This window comes from Cucurbita moschata, unplaced genomic scaffold (genome assembly GCF_002738365.1).
Source record: "Cucurbita moschata cultivar Rifu unplaced genomic scaffold, Cmos_1.0 Cmo_Scf00034, whole genome shotgun sequence".
Classification (NCBI taxonomy): domain Eukaryota; kingdom Viridiplantae; phylum Streptophyta; class Magnoliopsida; order Cucurbitales; family Cucurbitaceae; genus Cucurbita; species Cucurbita moschata.
In genome coordinates this window covers 397432-421995 of record NW_019268550.1, presented here as the reverse complement: position 1 = coordinate 421995, position 24564 = coordinate 397432, and the positions used below count along the sequence as shown (strand labels likewise).

Here is a 24564-nt window from a genome sequence, read left to right as displayed (position 1 = left end):
TCTTAAAAAAAAAAAAAAAAAAAAAAAAAAAACTCAGTACATATGTAGTAGATATGTTTTTTTTCAGCCCATTTGTAAAAAGCCCATTTCGGATGTAAAAAGCCCAGTTTCTTAATGACCCAAAATGATAAAGTCCAGTAGATATATTGTCCAGCCCATTTGTAATTCAATGACACGCTGCAAGGCCCAAAATGATAGAGCCCAGTGGTTATTTCCATTTTAGTAGGCCAATATTATGGGCTGGACTGTTTTTAATGTAGAAGCTCATTGGGCAACACTTCAAAGCCCAAGCTAGTAAAGCCCAGTTACCCATTTTATTTCACATTTCTAATTTAAAAAAAAAAAAAAAAAAAGAATTCATCGACTGATTCCTCTGCTTTCCCAGCTATCTCTTTCTCTTTCGTCCTGCGTATGGGCATCTTGAATCTAAGGCATTCTGTTTCATTTGGCTTCGATTATGTTCATTTCTTCAGTAATTATTTATGAAGGTACGGTTCCTAGACGTGATTTTTCTAACATATTGCCGTTTGTATATCTGCTTGTTCTAGAATTTTATCATGTCTGAGCTAAAGGCGTTATGCTAATCTTGCCTTCATGGGTACTTAGCAGCAGTTGTTTTGATCATACCAATTTCCCAGAAGTAGAAAAGTATTTCTTGCAGCTGGGTGAGAAGGAAATTGATGACGTTTGACTTTGTTTATTTCTGTCCTTGCTTAATCATTTCTAGCTCATTCTCAATTTCCCCAAGCAACCGTCAGTGTCTTGATCAGTGTTTATGGAGCTTTGTTAATCGTAGGGTATAAGTGACTTATTCTACAGCATATGTTATTGAAAAACTAGTTGAATATGTAATGTCCGAAGCTCTTGATTCTTGATCTGTCGGCCAATGTTGATTTCTGGCTTAACTTATTTTATATTCCGTGATGCTGATTTTGTTCTATTAATTTATGCGTGGTTTAACTATCTGTGTGCAGTAATATTTGAGAGGAAACCAGGCTTAAGTGTATTAGTGGCTAGTGTAGCCTAAAGGACCCGAATACTGAATTTTGGAGCATAATGGAGAATATGCAGTATGCTGAGGAGCTTGTGAGGGAGTTCCTTGTGTTTAGGGGGTTCACAAGTACTCTTCAAGCTTATGAGAGTGAGCTAAGCACAGATATTGGAAAGGGGTTCCAAGTGGACAAGATTTTGGATTTAATCTTCTCTATATATATACCCAAATTCGAGGCAGAAAAGTTGGTGGGGCTACTAGGTTTTTTCAAGCAGTGCCTAGCTTCATCATCTGACAACACATTTCTTTCAACCGTGTCAAAATTGGAGGTCTCCATTCTTCGTTATTATATGGTACACGCCATACAATCAGGAAGGACAGATAAAGTTCTGGAGTTCCTTAAAACCAATGGCAACGATCTACTGCAAAGGACTAAAGATTGGACTCCATGGTTTGGTGGGTAGAAAATTTCTGTTTACGGAGTTTAAATTACCTAATTTCTTCTATATTTATATGATTCGGGGGGACATTTTGCAGCCATGCCATACCTAAAGAATCCGAAGTTTGATCCCCACTTTCACGTTTATTTTACAAAGGAGTGGTATGAAGCACTGCATGTTTCTGTAAGGAATTTCTTCAGCGAAGTCTTCAATGGTACTCATATCCTGCACACAACTGTTGAAATGTTCGTAGTATTCATTATCGAGAATTATGGTCTTGATATTTAAGCTTCATTTACTACTGCTTGTTATATTACTATAGCAGTCATATTTGATTTACTCTCATGGAAACCTTGTCTTTTAGGGTGCACACATCTCATATTCCATTCGTATCTGGTTCATTACTGTTTTCTTCTGAAGCTTAGACTAGGACTATATTTGATAGTATGGGCATTAGGTCAGTATTAGAGGCCTCTTAAAATTGTTAAAATTGTTAAAATGAGGTTTATACTGCTACTCGAATCCAGAAAAGTTTTTTCTTAACAAAACCACGCATTCCTGCTCTACTAAAGCTCAGTTCAGAGAAGACTACAGTTAATCACTTGAAACGAGATATCAAGCAGCTAAATCTTAAATTGACGCAACTTCAGGCTTTATTGGAGGAAAAAGAGGCTCATCTTTGCCACTTAAGAAGGTTATGTTATTTTTCATCTTTTAAAAGGATACGATAAGCTCAATTTCTGAAAAATAGAATTTATAACCCCTCACTATTATTAGTCTTAATCTCTCATTGATGCCAGCCTGGTGAACAGTTCTTCAAGTGTGTTGCACGAAGAGAATATTACTTCATCAAATGACGCTCAAGAGCCTTGCCCTTCTCCAACTACACTAGTTGGGGAAACGAAACTGACTCGAGATGGGGTTTTAGCTGGCTCTGACAAGTATACTGCTTCAAATGAAGATTCAAGTTCTTCATTAACTCTTTGCACGGGAGACAGTGAAGTTGGTGATTCTACTCATAGTTATGAAGATGGTCGTCAAATGGGTCTGTAGCCTTACTTTATAGTACTTTATTTTTTCTATTAACTAAGGTTTTTTGACAATTTGACAAAGTATCAGTACCAAAAAATAAAGGCCGAATGCACGTTATATTATGGAAAGAGACATTCAATTGATCTTTTAGTCAAACTCAGAAATAATGAAAATATTAATTTCTCCACATATTTTCAATATTCTTGAGTACATTTGTTTATAACATAGTTAAAAGTAAGCATAAACATGAGTGGCTGGTAATATCCTAGCCTTGCATTAACTTCACAAAATTAGGGAAGGGGGCAGGGATTTGAAACTCACATGTGATTAGGGATGGGGGCGAATCCTTCTCTAATGCTATCCTATTTGGGAAGCAATTAGTTTCCCATTTTAGTGCCAGTAAAAACTTACATTGATCAAAGAAGAATCCGTGCACTTCTGTGTTTCGTTTCGGTCCTTTCATTTTCTGTATCAAACAGAAAAAATGACCCAGTTACCATCAATTCTGTAATAGTTTAATGTAATAAGATTTTCCATCTTCATAATTTTTGGTAGGTCCCGAGTGACCAAAGTATTCAGTTGGAGAAGAATTGGGAGAGAATATTTGTTAGATATGGGTTCAGTTGAGGGAAGGGGTTTATTGTGAGAGATAGATCCTCTGGGAGGTACTTTTTGAGTCATTTTGTGGTTAGTTCTCGGAGTGAGACTTGGGAGAAGCAGTGAGTAGCGGAGAAGTCCATGTACAAGAAGATTAATAAAAATGGTTTCTACCAATCTTCAGCGATCTTTTCCCCTTCTTTTCTTTTCATAAAGAGATATGACATTTGTATTCATACTGTGCCAGTGAATAGCGGAGAAGTCCATGTACAAGAAGATTTTCCTGAAGTGAAAGTAGAATTTCAGGTAATGCTACTACTAAAATTCTATATAGGCATTCAGATTAAGTTTAGCCTGTAACTTAGTAACTTGCACCATTACAGTTTGGTTTACTAAATTTCTTGTGATTAGATTTGTACATATACTTCTCTAGATCTTCATACAATGGAGTTTTCTAATTTTCATATTTGTGGTAAATAGGAGACATTTTTGGGCCACACAAGTCCAATCAGTCGTTGCCGTTTTTCTGCATCTGGAAACAATGTAGCAAGTGCTTCTTTGGATGGTACAGTCAGGTATGATACTCAAGGTATTTGAGGTGAAAAATTGGAAGGGAAATACCTTGAAAATTGGTTGTTAATTGATTCATTCTGTTTCTTTCCTTCAACTGAGGGCCTCCCTCATAAATTTGAAGGTTAAAATACTATTTTGGTCATTGTATTTTAGATTTCGGTTGATTTTTGTCCTCGTACTTTCAAATGTGCAAATTTAGTTCTACACTTGCAATAAAACTTAAATTTAGTTATATGAAAGGATACTGTGTGAATACGTTCACAAAAAATATAGAGGAAAAATATAAAATACCAGGATTAAATTTGGACATTACAAGGGTGAAATACAACAAGTCTCAAAGTTCAGGGACCATTGGGCATTTGAAAGTACAAAGGGTGAAATACCTTGAAAATTGGTTGATAATTAATTCATCCTGTTTCTTTCCTTCAAGTCAGGGCCTCCCTTATAAATTTAAAGGTTAAAATACTATTTTGGTCTTTGTACTTTAGATTTCGTTTGATTTTTATTTTTGTCCTTGTACTTTCAAATGTGCAAATTTAGTTCTATAGTTGCAATTAAAACTTAAATTTAGTTATATGAAAGGAGACCAAATTGTTTTTGGAAAATCAACAATAAACTAACACTAGGAACTATTTTGAAGATTTATCGAAATTGCAAGGACTAAATTTGGACATTTGAAAGCACAAAGGGTGAAATACAACAAGTCTCAAAGTTTAGGGACCAAAACGATATTTTAACCAAATCTAAATGAAGTCCAGTTGACTTTGGGTTTTCTTAATCACACCATTCTCCCACCCTCTCTTCTCTGCTATCGATTTCCTAATTCATTATGATTCAATGCATGTAAAATAGGATATGGACATATGACCCATCCACTCCAGCATCTAGAAATGCAACGATTTACTGTGGAGCGGAGATTATGTCACTTGATTGGGAATGTAAATCTGATCGCCTTGTAAGTTGATATGGAAGCTTGTGTTACTTAGTGAACGCATTTATAATTTCTATCTTAAAAAATTGCACTTATAATTTCGTGAGTTCAATTAACGGGAAGCTCTTGTGTTTTTCTTTTGGCAAAAGCTTCTAATAGGCACCGCTGATGCGGGGATTAAAGCATGGAATGTTGATGCAAAGAGAGTTGTTTGTGATCTCAACACGACTGATATGTTCCCTAGGTTCTTTCAGTTGATAGTCTCTATAGTTTAATTCTTCCCCTTCCAAATTTCTCATATTTTATTTTGTTGCAGTGTGTTGGATATCAAGTGCAGTCCTGTTGAATCTATTTTCGTCTCTGCAGCAGCATCTAGAGGGTATTGTTTTCCTCATAATATCATAATCTTTCATGTGTTTTGTAAACTAAAATTGGTTTCAACTTTTGACATCGATGATTTTCTCGTATTTTCGTTGTTTCCCATCTTATACTTCATTATCTAAGTATTCTTGATTTCCTTTTGACCTGTCTACACGAGTTTCGGTTTGTTCCTTAGTCCCTTCTATTAGGGGAAAAAAAATGCAAGTGATCCTTAGGAATTCGTTACCTTTGTAGGCATGGTTCAAGTTACGTGGATAGTTTGGGGTTTGCTTCACTCACAGTATGGAACATGAGAACATGGAAGTCAATGGTATGCTTGCTGTTGGAACTTAAGTTTGCTTTAGCTTCCAGTAGCTATTTGGTGCCTTGACTATCGTTTGGTTTCTATGAAGACAGTCCTTCCTCTTGGCAAGGATCCACCTGCAATTACTTCAATGTGCTTCAATCATAACGGGAAGATTTTAGCTGCTGCTGCTACCGATGGAATGATTCACATGTTTGGTATCCTTACAATACATTTGAAATGCTTAAGTTTTTCTTGTAAGACTATATCAGATTCGCGTGGAAAGGCGTGGAAAGTTAACTAGTATTTGCTTCTTTTTTACTGGATTATGCAAGTACGGAAGTGATGCAATCCTGGATCTGAACCAGAAATGGGTGGAGAAAACCTTGGTGGTGTTTTGGAACTTTTGCAGTCCCTCAAGGGGTGATATGCATTAATTTATTTGAACGATAAGATTTCACAATTCTGGACCTTAACTAGCTGAAAGACATGTCTGCATGTCTACAAATTACAGGGTGGCCTGCACATGACTCTGCCATTAACTCAATTCTTTTCGGGCCAGATGAAACTAGCATTTTTACCTTAGGGTCAGATGGGAAGGCATGTTGTTTTATGTATTCATTTTTCTGGATAGAAGTTCTGTTGATGCATTGATAAACTTTATTTTGATCTTTTAACTCTTATTTGGTTGTACGATGATATATTTTTCTGTGGTCAGATATTTGAATGGAGCTTGCATAATCAAGGTCAAGTTCTATGGTCAAGAAATAATAGCAGGTACTTTCATCTGTTAGATGGAGAATATCTATAGGGTATAATTTGATGCTCTTCAAGAGGGTTTTAATGTTGAAAGATAGCTAATGAATGTCAATCTATGTTGTTTATACGATGCAAGTGGTTGCTAATCAATACTTTTCTATCTTCTTCAAACAAATTTTGCTGTGCATATAAACGTATACTGAGCTTCATAGAAGACTATACGTGTCGAATATCACTAGATTACTGTCCACTTTGATGCTGTTTTCCTTGACAACATCCTATAGTAAACTGTTCTTGAATTTGGTCGAGTAATAATACTTTATCCTGTACCTTGGCTCGACGTACCTTGATAGTATGTTCGTCTTTTTTTTTTAACAGGTTTTGCGATTCCGGCAGCTCTTTGTCTTTGAGACATGAAATGGCTTTGGATGTAAATGGAAAGAGACTCTTGACTACATCAAATTCAGTGCGAGCCCCCATATACCAGGTTCATCACTTCCTCCATTCCTTCCATCTTGCATTCAGTAGCATGTAAGCACATACCCATGATGATATTACTATGACCACATGCTCGACAGTTATTTTGTCATGTTCAAAATTACTTCAAGGCAAGCTTTAAATCTATCAAGAAATTTGGAAACCCCAATAAAAAATGTCATTCATGCTTTAAATCATTTAAAATCAGTTTTGATGGTATGAAAGTCATATTTGAAAAAAAAAATTGAACATTAAATTAATTTAAATTATTAAAATGATGTTTGAAAGTGATCTTGGACCTGATAAAAGTGATTTTAACCTTTTTAAAATCGTGTCGAGTGGTGCTCTAGCTGATTTATGAATTCTGCATCCTAGGGACCTGTTTTTCTTGAAACTGAATTCCTCTGTGTTCTTGACATCGAATTCCTTACTTAGGTGGGTGGTCGTGTGGGCGGATTAAAAACTCTTCCACACACGGCAGCGATAACAACGGTCGATTGGCACCCGACTTTGCCCGTGTTCTTGACTGGTTCTGCCGATCACTCAGTGCGAGTTACTTCTATTTCTTGAAGAACTTTTCATGTTTTTTCTGTGGCCAGTGTTTTGGTTGTTTGGTTTGTGAGCGATTCTCATGTTATTCTCTGCATGATTCGATCTTAAACAAGCTCAATGCTGTCTCCTTGTATTTATTTCATTAATTCATTTTTTAGGGGGGAGGTTCGCAGTGGTGTATTGTTTTTTTGGTTAGGAGCGGACAATTTGTTTTGTATCTTTTTGAAGTAGCAACTTTCTTTTACCAGAAATATTAAGTTCAAAATTTTTAAGCAAAGAATATTGAGGCTTTGTTTGGCTTTGTTAATTGGTCTAACTCTTCAACTGAAATTTATTATTCTTGCCTTTAACGCTTAGAAAGAGGCAAAAAAAAAAAAAAAATGATGGATAATTTCGTAAATTTCAAGTGGAGAGACCTTGTTTGGCTCATAATTTTAAATAAAAGTTCAAATCACCATATTCTGTAATTGATGTGTATTTATTCTCTTAAAATAATGATTCAAGAAAAATAGAAGTAATAGAAGTAAATTAATTATTACATCGTAATCATTGAGAGTTACATTTAAATAATCAATTGAAAAATTGAAATTTTATTATTATTATTATTTTAATTATATTTCTATTAAAGCAAACAATTCACTTTGATTTTAATGCCGAAGGATCTACTTGAAATGATAATCATGGAGTGAGTATTGGGCCTTGAGAGAAGGGAAGATAGGGTAGAGGTCCAAAAGGGTCATGGTCAGGCCCAAATATGGGCCCATTTATTGGACAATTTGAAGCATATTTTTCTCTGAAGGCGAGTTGAGTGCACGCGCTGCATGCGCCTCCTTACTATTTGTATATTGTTAGCGCTTTATGAGTAAAATCGCCGCTTTAAAGGAAGCTCAACTGCGCTAGCTTCCCATTTCTTCGACACAACCGAAGCTCTCTAACACTCGCACATTTGCATTGGTGAATCCGCCTGAGGATTGTGGCGAATTCTTCCACGTTTGAGTCATCAAGAACTTCTCTGTTCATTTCGCCCTCAGTTAATCTCTCCTTGGGAGCTTTCTCGCTTAGTTTTTGTCCTCTCTGCTTTTGCTTTTGTTCGTAAAATGTCACAGGTGGTGGCTACGAGATCGATTCACAGCACATTCCTGTGTCCCAGCTCGGGATCTGTGCAAGACCGAGTAGACAGGGCTCGGTCTTTTGGTATTGGCTCCAAACTGTTGGGGCATGAGAAGAAGAGTTGGAATTTTGCATACAGGAGAAGTCTAATCACATCCAAGGGAGCTACTCAAGCTGAAGTTGTTCCGGTATCACCTGAGGATGTTCAGAAGGTTTGTGATCTTCTGGTTTGTTAGTTTTCTTTTTAAAGAAAAGGCTTTTATTTGCTTGTTACGATAAGATTGAGGAAAAAGGGGGAGCTGGAGTCATGGAATTTGAATATTGAAATGACTTTTCTTAGAAGAATTGCGTAGTTGTCTGGAAGGGACGTAGCATCCAGGAAGCAAAGTGGTGTAGTTTATTTGTATAGCGTCAAGTTGTATGGATCCATAATTTGTCATAGCTCCTGAATTTAGATGCGCAAAGTTTTCTGTACGGCTGGAAACTTAACATGCTGTTGATATCTCTGAGAAAGTGAAGAATCTTCATACATACTGGTTTTTCTTTAATCTTTGAATTTTCTAGCGGGAACACACACACATCTTCATACATACTCATACGGTTGCTCCAAAAGACTCTTCTAGTCTTCTTATTTTGTTTTAGTTTGAAAATGAATACTTTGCAGCCTTCATTGGCTGCTAAATTTCAATTTTCACGTCTTAATACCATTCTGAATCTTACTTATCAGGCAGATGAACAATTTGAACATTTACGAGCAGTTCAACAACTTGGTGATACACCGGTTGGTATGTGGTCCAAGCCAACAGTTAGACGTAAGACAAAAATTGTGTGTACGATTGGACCTTCAACTGACACGAAGGAAATGATTTGGAAACTGGCTGAAGCTGGAATGAATGTTGCTCGATTGAATATGTCTCACGGAGACCATGCATCTCATCAGAAAGTTATAGATTTAGTCAGAGAATACAACGCCCAATCACAAGACAATTGCATTGCAATCATGCTAGACACCAAGGCAAGCTATTTGTATCCCCATATTCAATACATTCATTTCATTAACCCAGCAATAACTGTTGGTAGAGATAATATTTCCATCTTTACCTGCCAGTGATTAATAAGTAAATTCTAAAAGCAAGCCTATAGTTTCAACTGTACAATGGGTTTGCAATCTGCCTTGTGCCTTATGTTTTTATTTTCTTTATTTATTTATTTATTTTTTTGTCTCTTTTAAAGTTCTGATTTTTTTTTCTCAAGCTCAGTTTCGGTCATTTTTATTAATATATATCAACTGTCTATTTCATTTTGTCAGGGTCCTGAGGTTAGGAGTGGTGACCTACCACAACCAATATTGTTAGAAAGTGGTCAGGAATTCACTTTCACCATACGGAGGGGCGTTAGCACTGCAGATTCTGTCAGTGTGAACTATGATGACTTTGTTAATGATGTAGAAGTTGGGGACATGATTCTTGTTGATGGTATGCTAATTTTTTTTAATCGCTTTTTTTTTTTTTTTCTACTTTCTGTATATATATTTCTACCCCGAGTTTGAAGCTTTATTTAGATAGAATACTGGATTACATTCCATGGGGTGATATATCTTGCTTTGAAGCACAGGAATATTGTATTCTACTAATTTCTTGATACATTTATGTTGCTTCCGTTTCCTCACGGTGACATGTTAATGCTTTTTAATGGCAGTGAGCCGATACCCTTCTATTCTTATGTACTGTTTTCTTCCTTTTTCTTTTTTTGGTCTCATGTGTTGTAAACTTGCTTTTCTATTTTAAAATAATGATTAATGTTCATTTTCATCTTACATCATAAGACTATTATAGTTGAAATTTTGTAAAGAAAATGAAGAACTTTTTTGTGATCATCTCATGGATTGTGCCAATATTGACTCTTTAAATCTATTATAGGTGGAATGATGTCGTTGATGGTGAAGTCTAAAACAGAGGATTCTGTCAAGTGTGAAGTTGTTGATGGAGGAGAGCTCAAGTCCAGGCGACATTTAAATGTTAGAGGGAAAAGTGCAACACTGCCTTCCATTACTGGTTGGACTTCAAATTAGCATATCCTACAGATTTCGCCTTTTAATAAAGTTTCTCCTTTCCTTATTTTCCTTTTTTCGCATTTGACTCAACAAATATGTTTTACTGCTACTGTTTCTTGCAGAGAAGGATTGGGATGATATTAAATTTGGAGTTGACAACAAAGTTGATTTTTACGCTGTCTCTTTCGTCAAGGATGCACAAGTAGTTCATGAGTTGAAGAAATATCTTAAGAGTAAATAGCTTCAGATCTCTATGTTGTGCTTAGAAAGTCAATTTGGATGCTGCATTCTTGTTAGTCTGCTTTAGACTTGCTAACCTTCCTGACTCTGCAGGCTGTGATGCTGATATTCATGTGATTGTAAAAATAGAAAGCGCAGACTCCATACCAAATTTGCATTCAATTATTACAGCTTCTGATGGGGTAATTATTTGTTTTTCTTCATAGCCTCATTTTTTGAGTTCCGATCAAATGTTTTCAATTTTGTTGATAGTCTGGGTCTTGGTTGCTAATTTAAGGGCAAATTCCTCTTTTTTATGATTGTAGGCAATGGTTGCAAGGGGTGATCTTGGTGCCGAACTCCCTATTGAAGAGGTTCCACTTCTGCAGGTAGTTAAAATTTCCAATAAAAAAGAAGCAGTGGTGTTATTTTCTGTTTTATTTTCCCCCACTCAGGATGTTAGTATTTCGTATCTCATACTTTCTAAACATACTTGGTCGGCATGAAGGAGGAGATAATCAACCTGTGTCGAGGCATGGGGAAGGCTGTCATTGTGGCTACTAACATGCTTGAGAGTATGATTGTACATCCGACACCAACCAGAGCAGAAGTATCTGACATTGCTATTGCAGTTAGAGAGGGTGCAGATGCAATCATGCTGTCTGGAGAAACTGCTCATGGAAAGTGAGTTATCTCTTTAGCTCTTTAGTATGCTACCAGTTAAACCTGTGATTGGCTCAGACATTTGGGGCACAATATATTGTTTTTGAAATCTTTCGTTCCTGAATATGCTATTAGTTAAACTTATGCTGTCTGGCTGAATGAAATTCTTTCTTATCCTAGAAATCTTTGGGATTGTTGGTACGAATTATGTTGTGTCTTTAGATCTTGCAATGGTTTTCAAGACTAAGTGTTCTATGGTGAGTAGTACATAATGATTTGATACTGCAAGACAAAAGTTCATTTCGATTAATTGATTTGACCAGCTAGAATGCATGATGTGCAGATATTGAGCATACTGTATAAAATTCCCAAAATATAAGGGGAACAAATGAATCTAGAGTAAATATAACTTAGTCCAACCGACTTCTTTTGTTTTGGTGTCTATTTGATGAATAACGTAAATAAAATCTGTTCGTTCATTTGATCACCCGATTATGACAATTTCCAGATTCCCGTTAAAAGCTGTGAAAGTAATGCATACAGTTGCCTTACGGACTGAAGCAACCATAGAAGGTGGTCGAATGCCATTGAATCTTGGTCAAACATTCAAGGTTATTTAAAAACTACTAAATTTATGTTACTTCGATATGGACACTATTTCTTCAATAAGAACATGATTTATTGCTTTCTCCCACCTCTCTTCTATCATCATTCTTTTTTTTTTTTTTTTTTTTCATTATGATACTGACTTGATGACTTTTCATCCATGTAGAATCATATGAGCGAGATGTTTGCTTATCATGCAACTATGATGTCCAACACTCTTGGAACCTCAATAGTTGTCTTCACTAGAACTGGTTTCATGGCTATCCTCCTCAGCCATTATCGGCCATCTGGGACGACATTTGCCTTTACAAATGAGTGAGTTGCTTCTGTACTTACGAGCCAATCATATAGACTATGGACCTAGATAGATTCTTACATTTTCCCCTGTAATTTTTGTTTATATTATCTACCAGAATCTAAACTTGTGCTTATCAAACTGCATCATTTGTCTTTAGCCTTCTTTTTCTTTCCTTCACATTTCTTTGTCAATGCTATATGATTTTGATCATTCCTATTACCGCACTAGTGTGAGCATCAGGCGCTCTTGTGGGTCGATCAAGTAAATGTCAGGTCACACACACACAATCCTTCAAGTTCATTATTGATGAAAATGTTTGCAATTTCAATATGGATCCACTAAGTTGTTAAGCTACCCCTTGGATCTATAAAAAGGGCCAGTATCATGGATGAAAATGCTTTTTCTTTATGTGATCAATTAAGTTATTCATGAATTTGAAATATACATTTTAGTTAGGCACTAGAATTTCAGGTATGATAGTTTCCTTAAATACCCTGTTGTGGCATGCAGTAAAAGGATACAACAAAGGTTGGCTTTATACCAGGGAGTGTGCCCCTTATACATGCAATTCTCCGATGATGCTGAGCAGACCTTTAGCGATGCCTTATCTATGCTGCAGGTATCTTATCTGCCAATTTGATTTATTTTTTCTTCAGTGTTCTTTTTAATGGCTTCTCAATATAATCTCTAGTTTCCATGTATGGGAATGTCGTTGACTCATTGAGTTTGTCGTGTACAGAGGCAAGGAATGGTGAAGGAAGGAGAAGAGGTAGCACTCGTTCAGAGTGGCAAACAACCCATATGGCGGTTCCCATCTACTCACAATATTCAAGTCCGTAAAGTGTAGAGTAGAGAGCCAAGAGACGTGAGAAATGCCACTTAAACTGTTCTGCCAAGGTTATTTTCTAGAAATAAATCAAGTTTATTTTTGTTTTCTGGGTTATGTAGCCTAGTTTAGCTCTGATAAAAATTTTGGCTCACGCAGCTCCTAATCCTCTTATCATCAGTAGTGTGTAGTTGATGTAGTTGAATTACAGCCTAGCTTCAGTATTTTCTGATTTCTGTCAATTCAATTCAGGGCTTAGGCTTATCATACTTGCTTGATTTGTTTGTGCTGCTACAGAATCTAGTTCATCTTTTGGAGTTCTTATCTTAAAAAAGAAAATACTTCCTGTTCAGGTTAGATATCATGAATCTCCACAATGGTAAGATATCGTCCACTTTGAGCATAAGCTCTCATGATTTTTCTTTTGGTTTCTCCAAAAGGTCTCTCATTCGGTATTCCTTACTTATAAACTCATAATCATTCTCTTTATTCTCTTATTATTTAATCGTGATCATTGTGGGACTTCCCACCAACAATCCTCAATAGATTGTTTCGAAAAATATTAACTTTTCTTCTTTCAAAAAATAATGCTTATAAACTTTCATTTTGAATTTTACCGTTTGTTTCAAATATATTTTGAAAATGTTTCGAAACTACTCTTCTAAGAATTAATTTTAGTTTATATGATATTTTTATTTTATTTTTCTCGGATGAGACTTGGATTCTTGGATGAGACTTGGAAAATGACCTTATACAAACAATGTAATTTATTTTATTTTTCATTAGAAGATTACATTACACATAAGAGACACTTAGGAACATAAAACATCTCTCAGGAGAAGAGATGTGAAGACGACCCGTACATATTTTATTTATTAGACTTTTATAGTATAATTATATATTAGACCTTTTTTATTATGGCAGCACTATATCCTGTTTGTTTGTCCCAATAGCGAGACCACAACATTACTCCTCCGTACCTTGGCGACCTCTTTATCCTTGGAAGTATTTGCGAAGTCAACACAGAAGGAGGAATATATCCACTTCCTGCAGCTTTTCTAGCTGCTGGCAGGCCAAGAAAGATCTTCCCCTTGCCCGGGACCGATGACGTCCAGCGGTTCCACGACGATATGAGCTTGTTGATGTTACCAGGTGCGTACTGGCATGGAGCATTGTTGTAGAATTGAACCCAAACGTAGTCGAAAAGGCCTGTGTTCAGGGCCTTGCCAAGAAACCTATCTGGGAATGGACATTGAGGAGCAGCTGATAAGTAGACTCGTCTGCTTGGCTTACTGAAGCCCTTCAGGTTCCTTGCAAGGAGATTCCAGTTTGCTGTCGAGCCGAGCTCAATGTCGAAGTCTATTCCGTCCAACACTGCGTCGCCCAACGGGCGAGCGGATGATCGGCCACCGAGGTAGTGGTTGTAGAGATATGTTGCGAAGCTTTTGGCATCAGCAGGAGAAGCCAGGGAGTAGCTTCCAATGCCACCACCAATGGAGAGAAGAACTTTGATCCCTTTGCTTTGACAGAACTTTATGTTACGACTGGCCACCATGCATCCGCCGTTCGCGGGGTTGCAATGCCCGGCGAGGTTGATCGACGGGGTGCGACCGCTGCCAAACTTGTTGAGAAAAGCAAGCATAACGTACTTGTATCTTCCGGTGGCACATGCTTCTCTCAGAGTTCCTTCGGCAGCACTCTGGCCCCAGTAGATGGCAATGCTGCCTCCATAGGAGGTCGAAACATGAGCCAAGAGAAGGAGAGACAGAATTGGAACAAGGGTTTGCAAACTTGTAGCCATTTTTGCTGAGATTTCTTTTGCTTTCTTGGTTTGAGGTTTGGAAGTGGTTTGGTGCTATTTATAGAGTGAAGAAAGCTTGTGTTTGAAAATTTCAACCATGAAACTGATATAGAAAAATATAGAGATGTGTTGAGACTATGTTGTTGATATCATTATTGTAATGTTGCTTAAATTTAAAGCCTTTGACAAGGACAGAAGTTTCATTAGTTTTATAACTATTTAGGCTTATAGATAAGAACATAAGCATAAAAAATTTGGGTTGAATCTTAAACCGTTGACCTCGTAAATTTAGGATTAATACAAGGGGCAGGCCTTAAAGATAATGTTTAATTTGAATTATTCTAAAACCAAGAATAATTCAAGACAAAAGCACTAAACCAAGGGCAGATGCTTGGATCTGGCCAAGCAGGGTTATTGAGTTGGTCGATAAAATCTTGCACGGGTATGCTTCTAAGTTTAAAACATGCATGTCTAAAATAATATAGAGATTGGTAGAAATAATTGTGTATCTTCAACGAGGATGATCCTTTCGAGATCATTCGTGATTATCTTAGAGAGTTTTCTTTTGCATTGTTAGGTAATAGTGCAGATACTTCTTAGGTCGATTTAAGATGGTTTGTGAACTTTATATCTACATTTTAATGAATTTAAAGCTAAACTTGAGTGCATATATTTTTAAGGAAGTAAGATTTAGATGACAAGAAATTCTAGTATCAGTTTTACAATACAATCGGAATTGAAAAATTCAAATTTTAAATCCTTTACAAGCTTCCCATTTTCTATGTGTTATCCTAATATATACTTGCAACCCACGCAATCGATTTGACTTTGAGTTGGCACTAGGGAATTAGGGCTCGACACTTTGGTCAATTAGTATCATTTTTTAACATACGTATATCATACTTTATATTTATACGATTCTATATCTTTGTATTATAATGTTAAAAAAAGACTTACATAAATACAGTTCAATTGACTCTTAAAACATTATTATTTTGATCATTTGAATGTCAATCCTCTTACATTTCACCGTTACTACTATGTTGAAAAAATATCCATGAAATTTTATAAGTAGCATTAACACTTTTTATCTTTATAAAAAAAATCCTTACCATCAATATATGGACAAAAATCGTCTATCTATCGGTCATTGGTTATCTCTAAACTTATTAATGTTATTTTTTAAAGTTTATAAATATTTTTTAAACCGATTTTTTTTTTTCATCTTTTAAAATTAGTTATGCATTGTTCATGTAAAGGGTAAATTTTTTGTAACTTTATTAGAAAATAATGTCTTTTATCAGTTAATTAGTCTGAAATTTGACGCAGATTTTCTAATTGTAGAGCTTAAAAATAATAATAAAATAAAATACTCCCAGATAACCGATAACGGGGTTTACCCTCTCGCTTTCTTTTCGGGGTTTCGTTCTTAGTCCTCCGAGTCCTACCTTGAAAGTGGGAGGACCCTCTCTGTGTGCTTCCATTTCTATCAGGAGTTTGCAAATAAATTAGCGATTTTGATAAGTATACGTATAGATATAGATTGATAGGATAATGTCCATCACTTTTGCTTTTCAGTCTCTCTGTACCAATGTTTTCCCTTCTCCCGTTTCAAATCATCCCGAAATTTCATCGATTTGGCGTCCCATTTCCACTAAACTCCCACAATTACGCAACCCCATCTCTCAATCCTTCAGGAAAAGCTTGAGCATTGTCTCTTCCAAGTCATCCGAGGCAGAGGAGCTCTCTGCTCCAGAGGACGAGTGGCTGAACAAGCTTCCGGAAAAGAAGAAGCCCTTGTACTCTCACAGTTTGCCTTGCATCGAGGCTTGGTTAAAGAACTTGGGATTTTACCAGAGTAACGAGGACCGAGCCGTGTGGCTAATCGAGAAGCCTGAATGGCACGCTCAGCTCTCCCTGGATGTCACCGACCTTTATATAAGGTTCGCAATAGGTCTCCTTTTTGTGATTTTATGACATGGATTTGTGTTTTTCAATCTTGATTTTGGTTCTTTGCCGTTTAATTGCGTTTTCTGATTAGGGTTATTTCGTGAATTGAATTGAGGATGAATCATTCAGTGTTGCCCTACATGTTACTTTCTTATCAGGAAACAAACGTTAGTTTGAGAATTTTGTTGGAGTCCTTTTCCCATGATTTTTCTTTAGGTTGTTTAACTTGTGTAAGATATCGATGGCATTTTGATTCTGGGGTTGTGTTCATTCAGGCATCCATATGACAACTGCTTCGTTTAGGTTGCTTTAAGTGATATGCTTGTTTTATGTATTAAATCTCCGCAGAGAATAGAAAACTGATGCTTTGCAGTTGTCATTATTGAAACTATGGTCAAGATTGAGCTGGGAGAATGGGCAATTCTCTATTATTTGGCCTCTGGATTGGTTATAATAGAGAGGGGGTTTTGTAAATGTTTAAGTAGGATATTGAGCGTGTAAAATTTTGAGGTATTGAGCGGTCAACCATCCACTCTCGAGATTCATGTGGATCAATCGACCTCGAATGCAATTAATTGTCCAGAAAGTGGGTTTGTAAACTTCAAAGGTTGCTTACAACTTCAAATGGAAACGGGATCTGTTCCGTTTTGAAGTGTGAACATTTTGCAGATGCAAAAGAACATTAGTCATTCCTGCAAATGGAGGACCTTAGTTTAGGCTCCTCTGTTACATCCAGTTCAATTTATCCTTGTAATATAGATTTAGTTGCACAGCCTAGCTCAGTCTCTTTTCCACATGCCAGTAACTTTCCCAACAGATGACCAGGGAGAATTGTTATAGCCTGGCTGTTACCGTTGTTTTGAAACTTGATCGGGTTTTAAATTCTCTTGGTTGCTCGTAAACGTCTTGCAGTGCACCAAAATGTTTAAATCACGAATGAAACTTCCCCAACTTTTTGGTTGTGAGAGTAGAGAGAGGCTAGCTGGTGCATTTCAATTCTGGCTTTTGAGTCTGATAATTTGTTATCAATTGTTCTGTAAGAATACTTTCTTTCTTACGATTCGATTGTCAAACACAACTATTACAATATAAGAAAACGATGATAACCTTCCAGCAATCTCGAGAGTGCCAGAAATTGAACCGTTGTTCCATCCAAAATACAAAGCATAGTGATAACAAAGAGACTACTTACTAATACACTACTGCTAGCCTAACAAACCTCCCTAAACGAATTATCCTCAAGTCAATTCCCATGTTACCTCTTCTAGTGAATACACGATTGAATTTGATAGTTACACAATGCACATGTTGGTTTTGCAGGTATCTAAAGAGTGGACCAGGAAATCTTGAGAAAGACGTGGAGAGGAGATTTAGCTATGCACTAAGCAGAGAAGATATTGAGAATGCTGTACTCGGAGGACCATGAACACAGTGTATCATTACTCCATGTATTGCAATCATTCATTCCTTTCTGTCAATATATATATAACATAATTTCTTGATCTATTTTCTTCCCATTCCACAATTGGTAGCAATGAAATCCACTTTTTGTTCACTACACTCTACCTTTCAATGCTGTACTGCTTTGATGAACAGGGGAATAAAATTGATAGAACACATATTCTTCTCCCCACAAAATTTACTGGTACTGATGAACATTAATGCAGTTTGAGAATGGAATTTGGGAAGATACTTTACAAACTCTTGAATCCCTAACGAAACTAATTGCTTAGGAAATGGGTTGGATCAGAACATATCTTTCCCTAGCAAAATGTGGTTATTACAGATTAATAAAGCTTCTCTGATGGGGAAATGGCCATTTCTGAATGAAGCAGATTGCATCACAACAAATAGCTTCAAGATCCATTCCCCATTATTGAATTTCTCGTCAGAAAGCAAAAGAACAAATAGGTTCAAGTTCATTCTGCAGATGGTGAGTGAGACCAGTACTCTTTCACAAGCTGTCCAAATAGAGACCCTTCTCTCTTGATCAATGTGCTCGGTTCCTCATATTCTGCTATTCTCCCTGAAAATTGTGCATAACAAAACCAGGATTGATTCATTTTTAAACTTGTTTTTGACTGAATTCTTTGCTTAAGAATGTTAAAATCTTCGCAAAACTTACCATCACTGATAGCAAGCACCATTGTGCAATCCATAACAGTTGGTATTCTATGAGCAACTGTAATCACAGTACAGTCTGCGAACTCGGATCGAATAGTTTTCTGCAGAATCATATCCGTGGCATTGTCGATCGAGGCAGTTGCTTCGTCAAGCACTAGTATTCGACTTCTCCTCAACAGTGCGCGTCCCAAACAGAAAAGTTGGCGCTGTCCCATGCTCCAGTTTGAGCCATCTTCCACAACTGGTATTCACAAAATGTTAGCCATTGACAACCAGAATTCTACTAGGAGAAACTAGAAAAACATTACCCAAGGAATCCAATCCCGCTTCTTTCTCTTCCACAGCCTCTCTTAGTTGACACTTTCCAAGAACCTGCATGATCAAGACGTAGAAACTTCAGAACTATGCTGAAGCAAATATTATACAGAATGAACTCGTCAGGAACAAAGTATCACCCACCTCCCATATTTCATCATCAGAATGCTGAACTAAGGGGTCCAAATTGTATCTAACAGTCCCTTTAAAGAGGGTTGGATCTTGAGGTATAATTCCAAAGCGTGAACGCAGGTCATGAAGTCCAATCGAGCAGATATCGATACCATCCACTAAAATCTTCCCTCCCGCTGGCTCAACCAAGCGGAATATGGCACTTAAAAGAGTAGATTTCCCACTCCCAGTTCGACCAACAATCCCAATCTTATGTCCTCCTTCAAACGTGCAGCTAATACCATGAAGAACAAGGGGCGAATTGGGTCTGTACCGAATCTGTAAAACAATACCATAATGGTTACTTTGCTGATCCTCCTCAAAGGTTTCAGCTTTTAACTAACATATACAGTACCTTCAAGTCGATTATCTCCACTTTTCCGACAGAAGGCCAGTTGGTCGGGGGACGGTTTTCTTCGATAATTTCAGGAGCCTCACTTGATAAATGCATGTATTGGTTTAATCTCTCTACAGAAATGATGTGATTGGCTAGATTACATTGATTCTGGATGGAGAAGACCAGTGATACATTCAAAGAAAGGCCATAAGAGAGTGCCATTCCAACGAAACCTTCAAGAAAAACATAGAACTTAGTAACATTGACATCTAAAAATTGTAGCTTTGATATCTGAAAATGATGAAAATATTAAATCCGCACCAGGGCTGAAGCTTCCAGTCGGTAGCAACACTATGCAAAAGGCAGCGGAGGCAAGAACCACTGCGCTGAGCATCTCTAACCGCTGTATCAGCCACTCGTTGGCTGAAAAATTGTGAAAAAATGGACTGGCATTTCCATCAACAAATTCAAGATTTTTCTTAAAGAATCGCTCTTCCTCTGCAAAAGCTCTAATTGTCACTGCTCCAGCTATGGATTCCGACAAATGGTTAGCTACTATTGACTTCGTTGTTCCATTAAGACGCATGAGTTCTTTAGCAGAAGCGAAATAGTATCTCTGTGCAAAAAAACATGACTTTTCCTTGTCAGTTCATATCTCAGCTCATATCAGTCAGTACTCCACTAGTAAAATATTCATTACCTGCAAGCAAATTGCCAAAACGATTGTTGGTATGGAGATGAACAGAACTTGCCAGGTGATGACGGCTAAAACTCCAAGAGCAGCATAAGCATTGGCGGTCGCACCCACAGCAAATATTAAGCTAAATGGGACATCAAGATCAACGATGCTAAGATCCATTGAGACCTATAGAAGGATAAAAAAAACATAAGAAACTTGGTTTCATTCCATTCTCAAAAGGGCTGTGTTGCAGCTCAAGATGCTTACCCGACTGAGTATCCTTCCAAGAGGTGTGGAGTCATAGAAGGACATCGGCGAGCGAAAAAGAGATGTGAGTAGCTGAGAAAACAATGATTTTGATGATTGCAATCCCAAAAGAGCTGTTAAAACTGATCTAGCAACCAAGAATGATATTGAAGAAACTCCAATCAACAAGTAAACTACGATCAAGCGTGTGTTGCTGACATTGGGACTGTCAATGTTGGAAGCCATCCAAGAGTTTTGCGTTATCCCACATGCCACAAATGCTAAATGGGAGAGAACATCCAAGGAAAAGAATAAGAACCCTTTGTTCTGATTCAGATACTGAATATAAGGCTTGAATCCTGAGTCCCCCACTTCGCGTTCCTCCTGCTTGATTAACTGATTAGCATCATCAGATGCTGCTACAGACAGCTTCTCTGTATAAGATGTCTTAATCTCTTTACAAGATGTTCTTAAGCTCTTGATAGCAGAGAAATCTGCAAGCCTTTCAGTACCAGCAGTCTCTTTGTGTGCATTGACAAGGTCCTGAAATTCTTTGCTATGTGCCAACAACTGATCGTAAGGGCCCGCTTCTAGAATTTCCCCGTCGGACATCAGCTGCCGGTGGCAATCACAAATTTGGATGTTAGAAATGAGCATTCAAACAGCTCAATCTTGATTCAAAACAGAGTACGAGGAGCAAAGCAACTAAATTTTGTAAAAAAAACATGTTTGGATAAGTTGCTATGAACCTACCAGGACAGAATCAAAAGCAGGCAGGAAATCAACTTGATGAGTCACAAGAAGAACTGTTTTTCCCGAGAGAGCTTCCACAACATATCCCTGACATGGACCCAATTAGCTTTTGATTCTGTTTGAGCAATTAGAAAGGAAAAAGAAAAAGATTGAGAATTTGTGAATTACATTGAACAAGCTTGTGGCAGTATGAGCATCAACAGCACTGAACGGATCATCCAAAAGATATATATCGGCATTTTGATACAGTGCTCGTGCGAGTTGAATCCTCTGCTTTTGTCCACCGCTGAGATTTACTCCTCTTTCACCAATCTCAGTGAGATCACCATAAGGGAGTAACTCAAGATCCTTCACCAATGAACACTTCTCGAGTGTTTCTTGATATCTCCAATTCTCCATTTCAGAGCCGAATAAAATGTTATCTCGAATGGACCCTGTTTGGATCCATGCTGATTGAGACACATAAGCAATCCTTCCATGAACTTCAATCTGTGAAATGAATTTAGAGGACCATTTAAATCATATCATCATGAATTCAGCTATGAAATATGGTGATAGAACTTACATTTCCCTCAACATTTGGAATTTCACCAAGAATGGCTGCTAGAAGAGTTGATTTCCCTGAGCCAACTTCTCCACAAATTGCAAGCTTTGAACCTGGCCTGACCTCTAGATTAATGTTATGAAGAGTAGGCTTCATTGAACTCTCTTCCCATGAGAAAGATGCTGAGCTGATCCGAATGGAGCAGTCATCATTCATCTTTATTTGCTTTCTACAAACACTTGAACTTTGCAGCTCAGGTGCCTCCAGGAAGTTAACAATCCGTGTAAATGAGACCCGTGCTTGAATGATCGCCGCAATGACATCCCCCATGGATCTAACAGGTTCTTGAACAAGACGCAATGCAGACACAAAGGTGAAGACATTATTGGCATGTAGCGGTATGTTCAAAAAGCTACAAGCTCCAAAGGTTGCAATAGAGACAATAACAGGAGATGACCAAAAGAGAATGCCATTATATCCCTTTCGATACTGCACGGCTGACAACCACTTGTGCTCTTCCTTTCTTAGCTTTTCAATTACATTCTTGAAATGGGTTTCCCAAGCATATAACTTCAAGACTTTCATGTTTACAAGAGCCTCAGTGAACGTCTTCAATCTCTCGTCTTGTGCTGCCATTAATTTACTCTGAAACTTATGTTGTAGCTTGGCAATTGGAGTATTGCCAACTACGCATAGAACTATCACGATGAAGGAGGCAATGGCTGCAATTCCCACTGCTTTGTAGAGGATCAGAAGTGCAATGCAGAGCTGAACACTCGTGGTCCAAGTTTGATGGAACCAAAATGAGAATTCTCCGATCCTATAGGCGTCGACCGTGACGTAGTTCATGATTTCGCCACTCGAGTGCATCAACTTAGCTTCATTGGACAAACGCAATTGCTTCTTGTAAATGGCAGCTGAGAGCAAAGACCTGACTTTAAGACCAACAAGCCTGGCTCTGAAGTACCATTGCCTTTGTGATATGGATTCGATGCTTTTTGAGAAGAAAAGTGAAATGGCAAGCACAAGACCTTCATATTTGAAGCTTTGATGTCCCTGAGCGACCAAAATGAAGGCATTAAGAAGCAGAGGACCAGCAGAGACGAAGAGTATCTTCAACAAAGCGAAAAATCCAGACAAGAATATGTCCCTCCGATGGCATGAAAGGATGACTTTGAGGACTGATGGTTGGGAACTTTGCTCTTTTCTTTTGTGCTCATTCATTTGGTTTACGAACTGTAAGTAACAACTTTCAGCTCGATCCGCCTCGCGCATCATCGGTATATCTTCACAGTTGAGAGTCTTCTTCTTCCCTCTTTTCATTAAAGGATTCATCCACCAAAACGAAATTTTACCCAACAATCCAGCTTTGTCTAATGGAGTAACAGGATCAAGCTTACCGCTTTCATTGGCCTCACCATTTAATGGGGTGTAAAGACCATTCCCATTGATGCTCTCCTCACTATCTTGGAGACTAAAACATCCAAAACAGCAAAACAATAATAGAACCGATCCTAGAACAGATAGAACATCTAACACCATCTTTGCTGATGCCATTTTGCTCGAAACAGCATCAAAAAGTGAAAGGATACAAATAATCCCAGCAAACAAGAATGCCACAATGGACAATAAGCGCAAGAAGGGTCTTGGAAGCTGTTTACTCCAGCAGCTAATAATAGAGCTCACCAACAACCATGTGAAGCCATGGAAGGAAGCTGATAACCACAGCTGCAAAGGCAAAGCACTGTGATCTTTCCTCAACTTCTCCACCAAACTCCAAATGCCTAAACTAAGATACACCAATCCAACACAGCCATTGAAGATAGCAGACAAACTCAGCAAACCCGAGCCGCCACGAATTCGATTCGACATGTGAACTCTTTTCATTGACTTCCCCACAATATTGGAAACAAGCAAGATCAAGAGTAGAAAATCAAACGAAATGATCAAGGCTTGAGTAATACATGAAGAGGAATGAGAAAGAAATCCATAGTCAAAACCACAAGGTCTGTCTGTACCACTAGAACAATCATACCCTCCACAGAACGCACCCCATATGTCCTCCATTCCCCTCAATTAGATATCAAAATTTAGGCTCTTCGCATCACGCTTCCATTCAACCCTTATCTAAAAGAAGAGAACCCTCTAGAGATAGAGAAACTTTTTGAAATCAGAAACAGAAATTCACGTGGGTTTTGGAAGAAGAAGAGGATCACAGACTCTGTGACGAACAAAACGGCTCAAATTCTCAAACAAAAGTTCAAAAATCCACCTTTTTTGTAGACCCAAAAGGGGGGAATCATGTAAAAAGCTTTGAAAGGAAGTGCAGAGTTCTTTGTGGGGTTTAATTTCTTATTTCTCTTTCGTTAAGGTGGGAAAAGGTCGTTGTTTGTGGATAAAAACAGGAAAATAGCGTAAGGTGTATGAAATTGGAGGGCTCGTTAAGAACCAAGAGAAAACAGAAGGCACGTAGGAGAGTGAATGGAGGAGGAAAGGTCCATAAATGGTTGAAGGAGGGAAGAGACGACGTTACGTTAAATATTGAGTTGTGAAGGCGTCATGGCTCACGTCCAACTGATAATAGCGGACGTCCAAACCTTTTGTCGCGACCTTTTTATCATCTTCTGCTACGCTGTCTTTTCGTCAAGAGCCTGTTTTTTGTCGACAGAGGTTTAATTATGAATAGCCATTTTTGTTTTTTTTATCTTCCACACGCTCTATTCTCACTCATTTATATATTTTTTTATTTATATTTTTAAAACTATTTATTTTTATTTTAAAGTTTAATTAATAATTAAATTAGTTACCGAAAATAAATGGAGAGAGTATTACTCCCTTATATAAATACATGAT

At 37.5% G+C, this 24564-nt stretch overlaps 5 protein-coding genes across 7 annotated transcripts; 3 read left to right on the top strand and 2 right to left on the bottom strand.

The window, feature by feature from the left end:
* Window positions 1-343: 343 nt before the first annotated feature.
* On the top strand, window positions 344-7296 carry LOC111430809 (WD repeat-containing protein 91 homolog). Of its 3 annotated transcripts, none has more exons than XM_023067223.1 (16): window positions 344-488; window positions 975-1447; window positions 1529-1651; window positions 1984-2125; window positions 2244-2476; window positions 3308-3366; window positions 3541-3635; window positions 4486-4588; window positions 4714-4808; window positions 4881-4943; window positions 5180-5255; window positions 5338-5446; window positions 5716-5828; window positions 5947-6005; window positions 6366-6474; window positions 6900-7296. In XM_023067223.1, the coding sequence occupies exons 2-16, from the start codon at window positions 1057-1059 to the stop codon at window positions 7032-7034; spliced, it is 1905 nt and encodes a 634-aa protein (XP_022922991.1). In that variant the 5' UTR covers window positions 344-488; window positions 975-1056; the 3' UTR covers window positions 7035-7296. The 3 variants fall into 3 exon arrangements, with proteins under 3 accessions (XP_022922991.1, XP_022922990.1, XP_022922992.1); XM_023067222.1 differs by having other exon boundaries at window positions 2232-2476; XM_023067224.1 differs by lacking the exons at window positions 5716-5828; window positions 5947-6005; window positions 6366-6474; window positions 6900-7296 and adding an exon at window positions 5564-5709 and having other exon boundaries at window positions 2232-2476.
* A 589-nt stretch (window positions 7297-7885) lies between these two features.
* On the top strand, window positions 7886-13150 carry LOC111430719 (plastidial pyruvate kinase 2-like). Its single transcript, XM_023067108.1, has 12 exons — window positions 7886-8338; window positions 8854-9141; window positions 9436-9601; window positions 10046-10180; window positions 10302-10412; window positions 10513-10601; window positions 10725-10787; window positions 10907-11082; window positions 11570-11672; window positions 11834-11982; window positions 12476-12584; window positions 12705-13150. The coding sequence occupies exons 1-12, from the start codon at window positions 8114-8116 to the stop codon at window positions 12810-12812; spliced, it is 1722 nt and encodes a 573-aa protein (XP_022922876.1). The 5' UTR covers window positions 7886-8113; the 3' UTR covers window positions 12813-13150.
* A 385-nt stretch (window positions 13151-13535) lies between these two features.
* LOC111430720 (hevamine-A-like) lies at window positions 13536-14663 on the bottom strand. Its single transcript, XM_023067109.1, has one exon. It carries the CDS (start codon window positions 14590-14592, stop codon window positions 13693-13695), a length of 900 nt encoding a protein of 299 aa, XP_022922877.1. The 5' UTR covers window positions 14593-14663; the 3' UTR covers window positions 13536-13692.
* Window positions 14664-15983: 1320 nt separating this feature from the next.
* On the top strand, window positions 15984-18234 carry LOC111430721. Its single transcript, XM_023067110.1, has 2 exons — window positions 15984-16535; window positions 17863-18234. The coding sequence occupies exons 1-2, from the start codon at window positions 16147-16149 to the stop codon at window positions 17966-17968; spliced, it is 495 nt and encodes a 164-aa protein (XP_022922878.1). The 5' UTR covers window positions 15984-16146; the 3' UTR covers window positions 17969-18234.
* LOC111430717 (ABC transporter C family member 10-like) lies at window positions 18057-24231 on the bottom strand. The gene is made up of 11 exons (XM_023067105.1): window positions 21733-24231; window positions 21336-21656; window positions 21168-21254; window positions 20436-21029; window positions 20190-20354; window positions 19811-20105; window positions 19508-19722; window positions 19126-19431; window positions 18975-19038; window positions 18668-18907; window positions 18057-18568 (listed from the first exon to the last, which is right to left on the bottom strand). Exons 1-11 carry the CDS (start codon window positions 23776-23778, stop codon window positions 18462-18464), a joined length of 4440 nt encoding a protein of 1479 aa, XP_022922873.1. The 5' UTR covers window positions 23779-24231; the 3' UTR covers window positions 18057-18461.
* Between the last annotated feature and the right edge of the window lie 333 nt (window positions 24232-24564).

What these genes read in the sequence shown, in the direction of transcription:
- LOC111430809 (XM_023067222.1), top strand. Translation starts at nt 1,057, where the DNA reads ATGGAGAATATGCAGTATGCTGAGGAGCTTGTGAGGGAGTTCCTTGTG. An exon ending in AGATTGGACTCCATGGTTTG is followed by an intron (nt 1,448 to 1,528) that starts GTGGGTAGAAAA and finishes GACATTTTGCAG; the next exon opens with CCATGCCATACCTAAAGAAT. An exon ending in CGAAGTCTTCAATGGTACTC is followed by an intron (nt 1,652 to 1,983) that starts ATATCCTGCACA and finishes TAACAAAACCAC; the next exon opens with GCATTCCTGCTCTACTAAAG.
- LOC111430719 (XM_023067108.1), top strand. Translation starts at nt 8,114, where the DNA reads ATGTCACAGGTGGTGGCTACGAGATCGATTCACAGCACATTCCTGTGT. An exon ending in CAATCATGCTAGACACCAAG is followed by an intron (nt 9,142 to 9,435) that starts GCAAGCTATTTG and finishes TCATTTTGTCAG; the next exon opens with GGTCCTGAGGTTAGGAGTGG. An exon ending in AACACTGCCTTCCATTACTG is followed by an intron (nt 10,181 to 10,301) that starts GTTGGACTTCAA and finishes TGTTTCTTGCAG; the next exon opens with AGAAGGATTGGGATGATATT.
- LOC111430720 (XM_023067109.1), bottom strand. Translation starts at nt 14,592, where the DNA reads ATGGCTACAAGTTTGCAAACCCTTGTTCCAATTCTGTCTCTCCTTCTC.
- LOC111430721 (XM_023067110.1), top strand. Translation starts at nt 16,147, where the DNA reads ATGTCCATCACTTTTGCTTTTCAGTCTCTCTGTACCAATGTTTTCCCT. An exon ending in GTCACCGACCTTTATATAAG is followed by an intron (nt 16,536 to 17,862) that starts GTTCGCAATAGG and finishes TTGGTTTTGCAG; the next exon opens with GTATCTAAAGAGTGGACCAG.
- LOC111430717 (XM_023067105.1), bottom strand. Translation starts at nt 23,778, where the DNA reads ATGGAGGACATATGGGGTGCGTTCTGTGGAGGGTATGATTGTTCTAGT. An exon ending in TTCCAAATGTTGAGGGAAAT is followed by an intron (nt 21,657 to 21,732) that starts GTAAGTTCTATC and finishes TTCATTTCACAG; the next exon opens with ATTGAAGTTCATGGAAGGAT. An exon ending in GGTGCTTGCTATCAGTGATG is followed by an intron (nt 18,569 to 18,667) that starts GTAAGTTTTGCG and finishes CACAATTTTCAG; the next exon opens with GGAGAATAGCAGAATATGAG.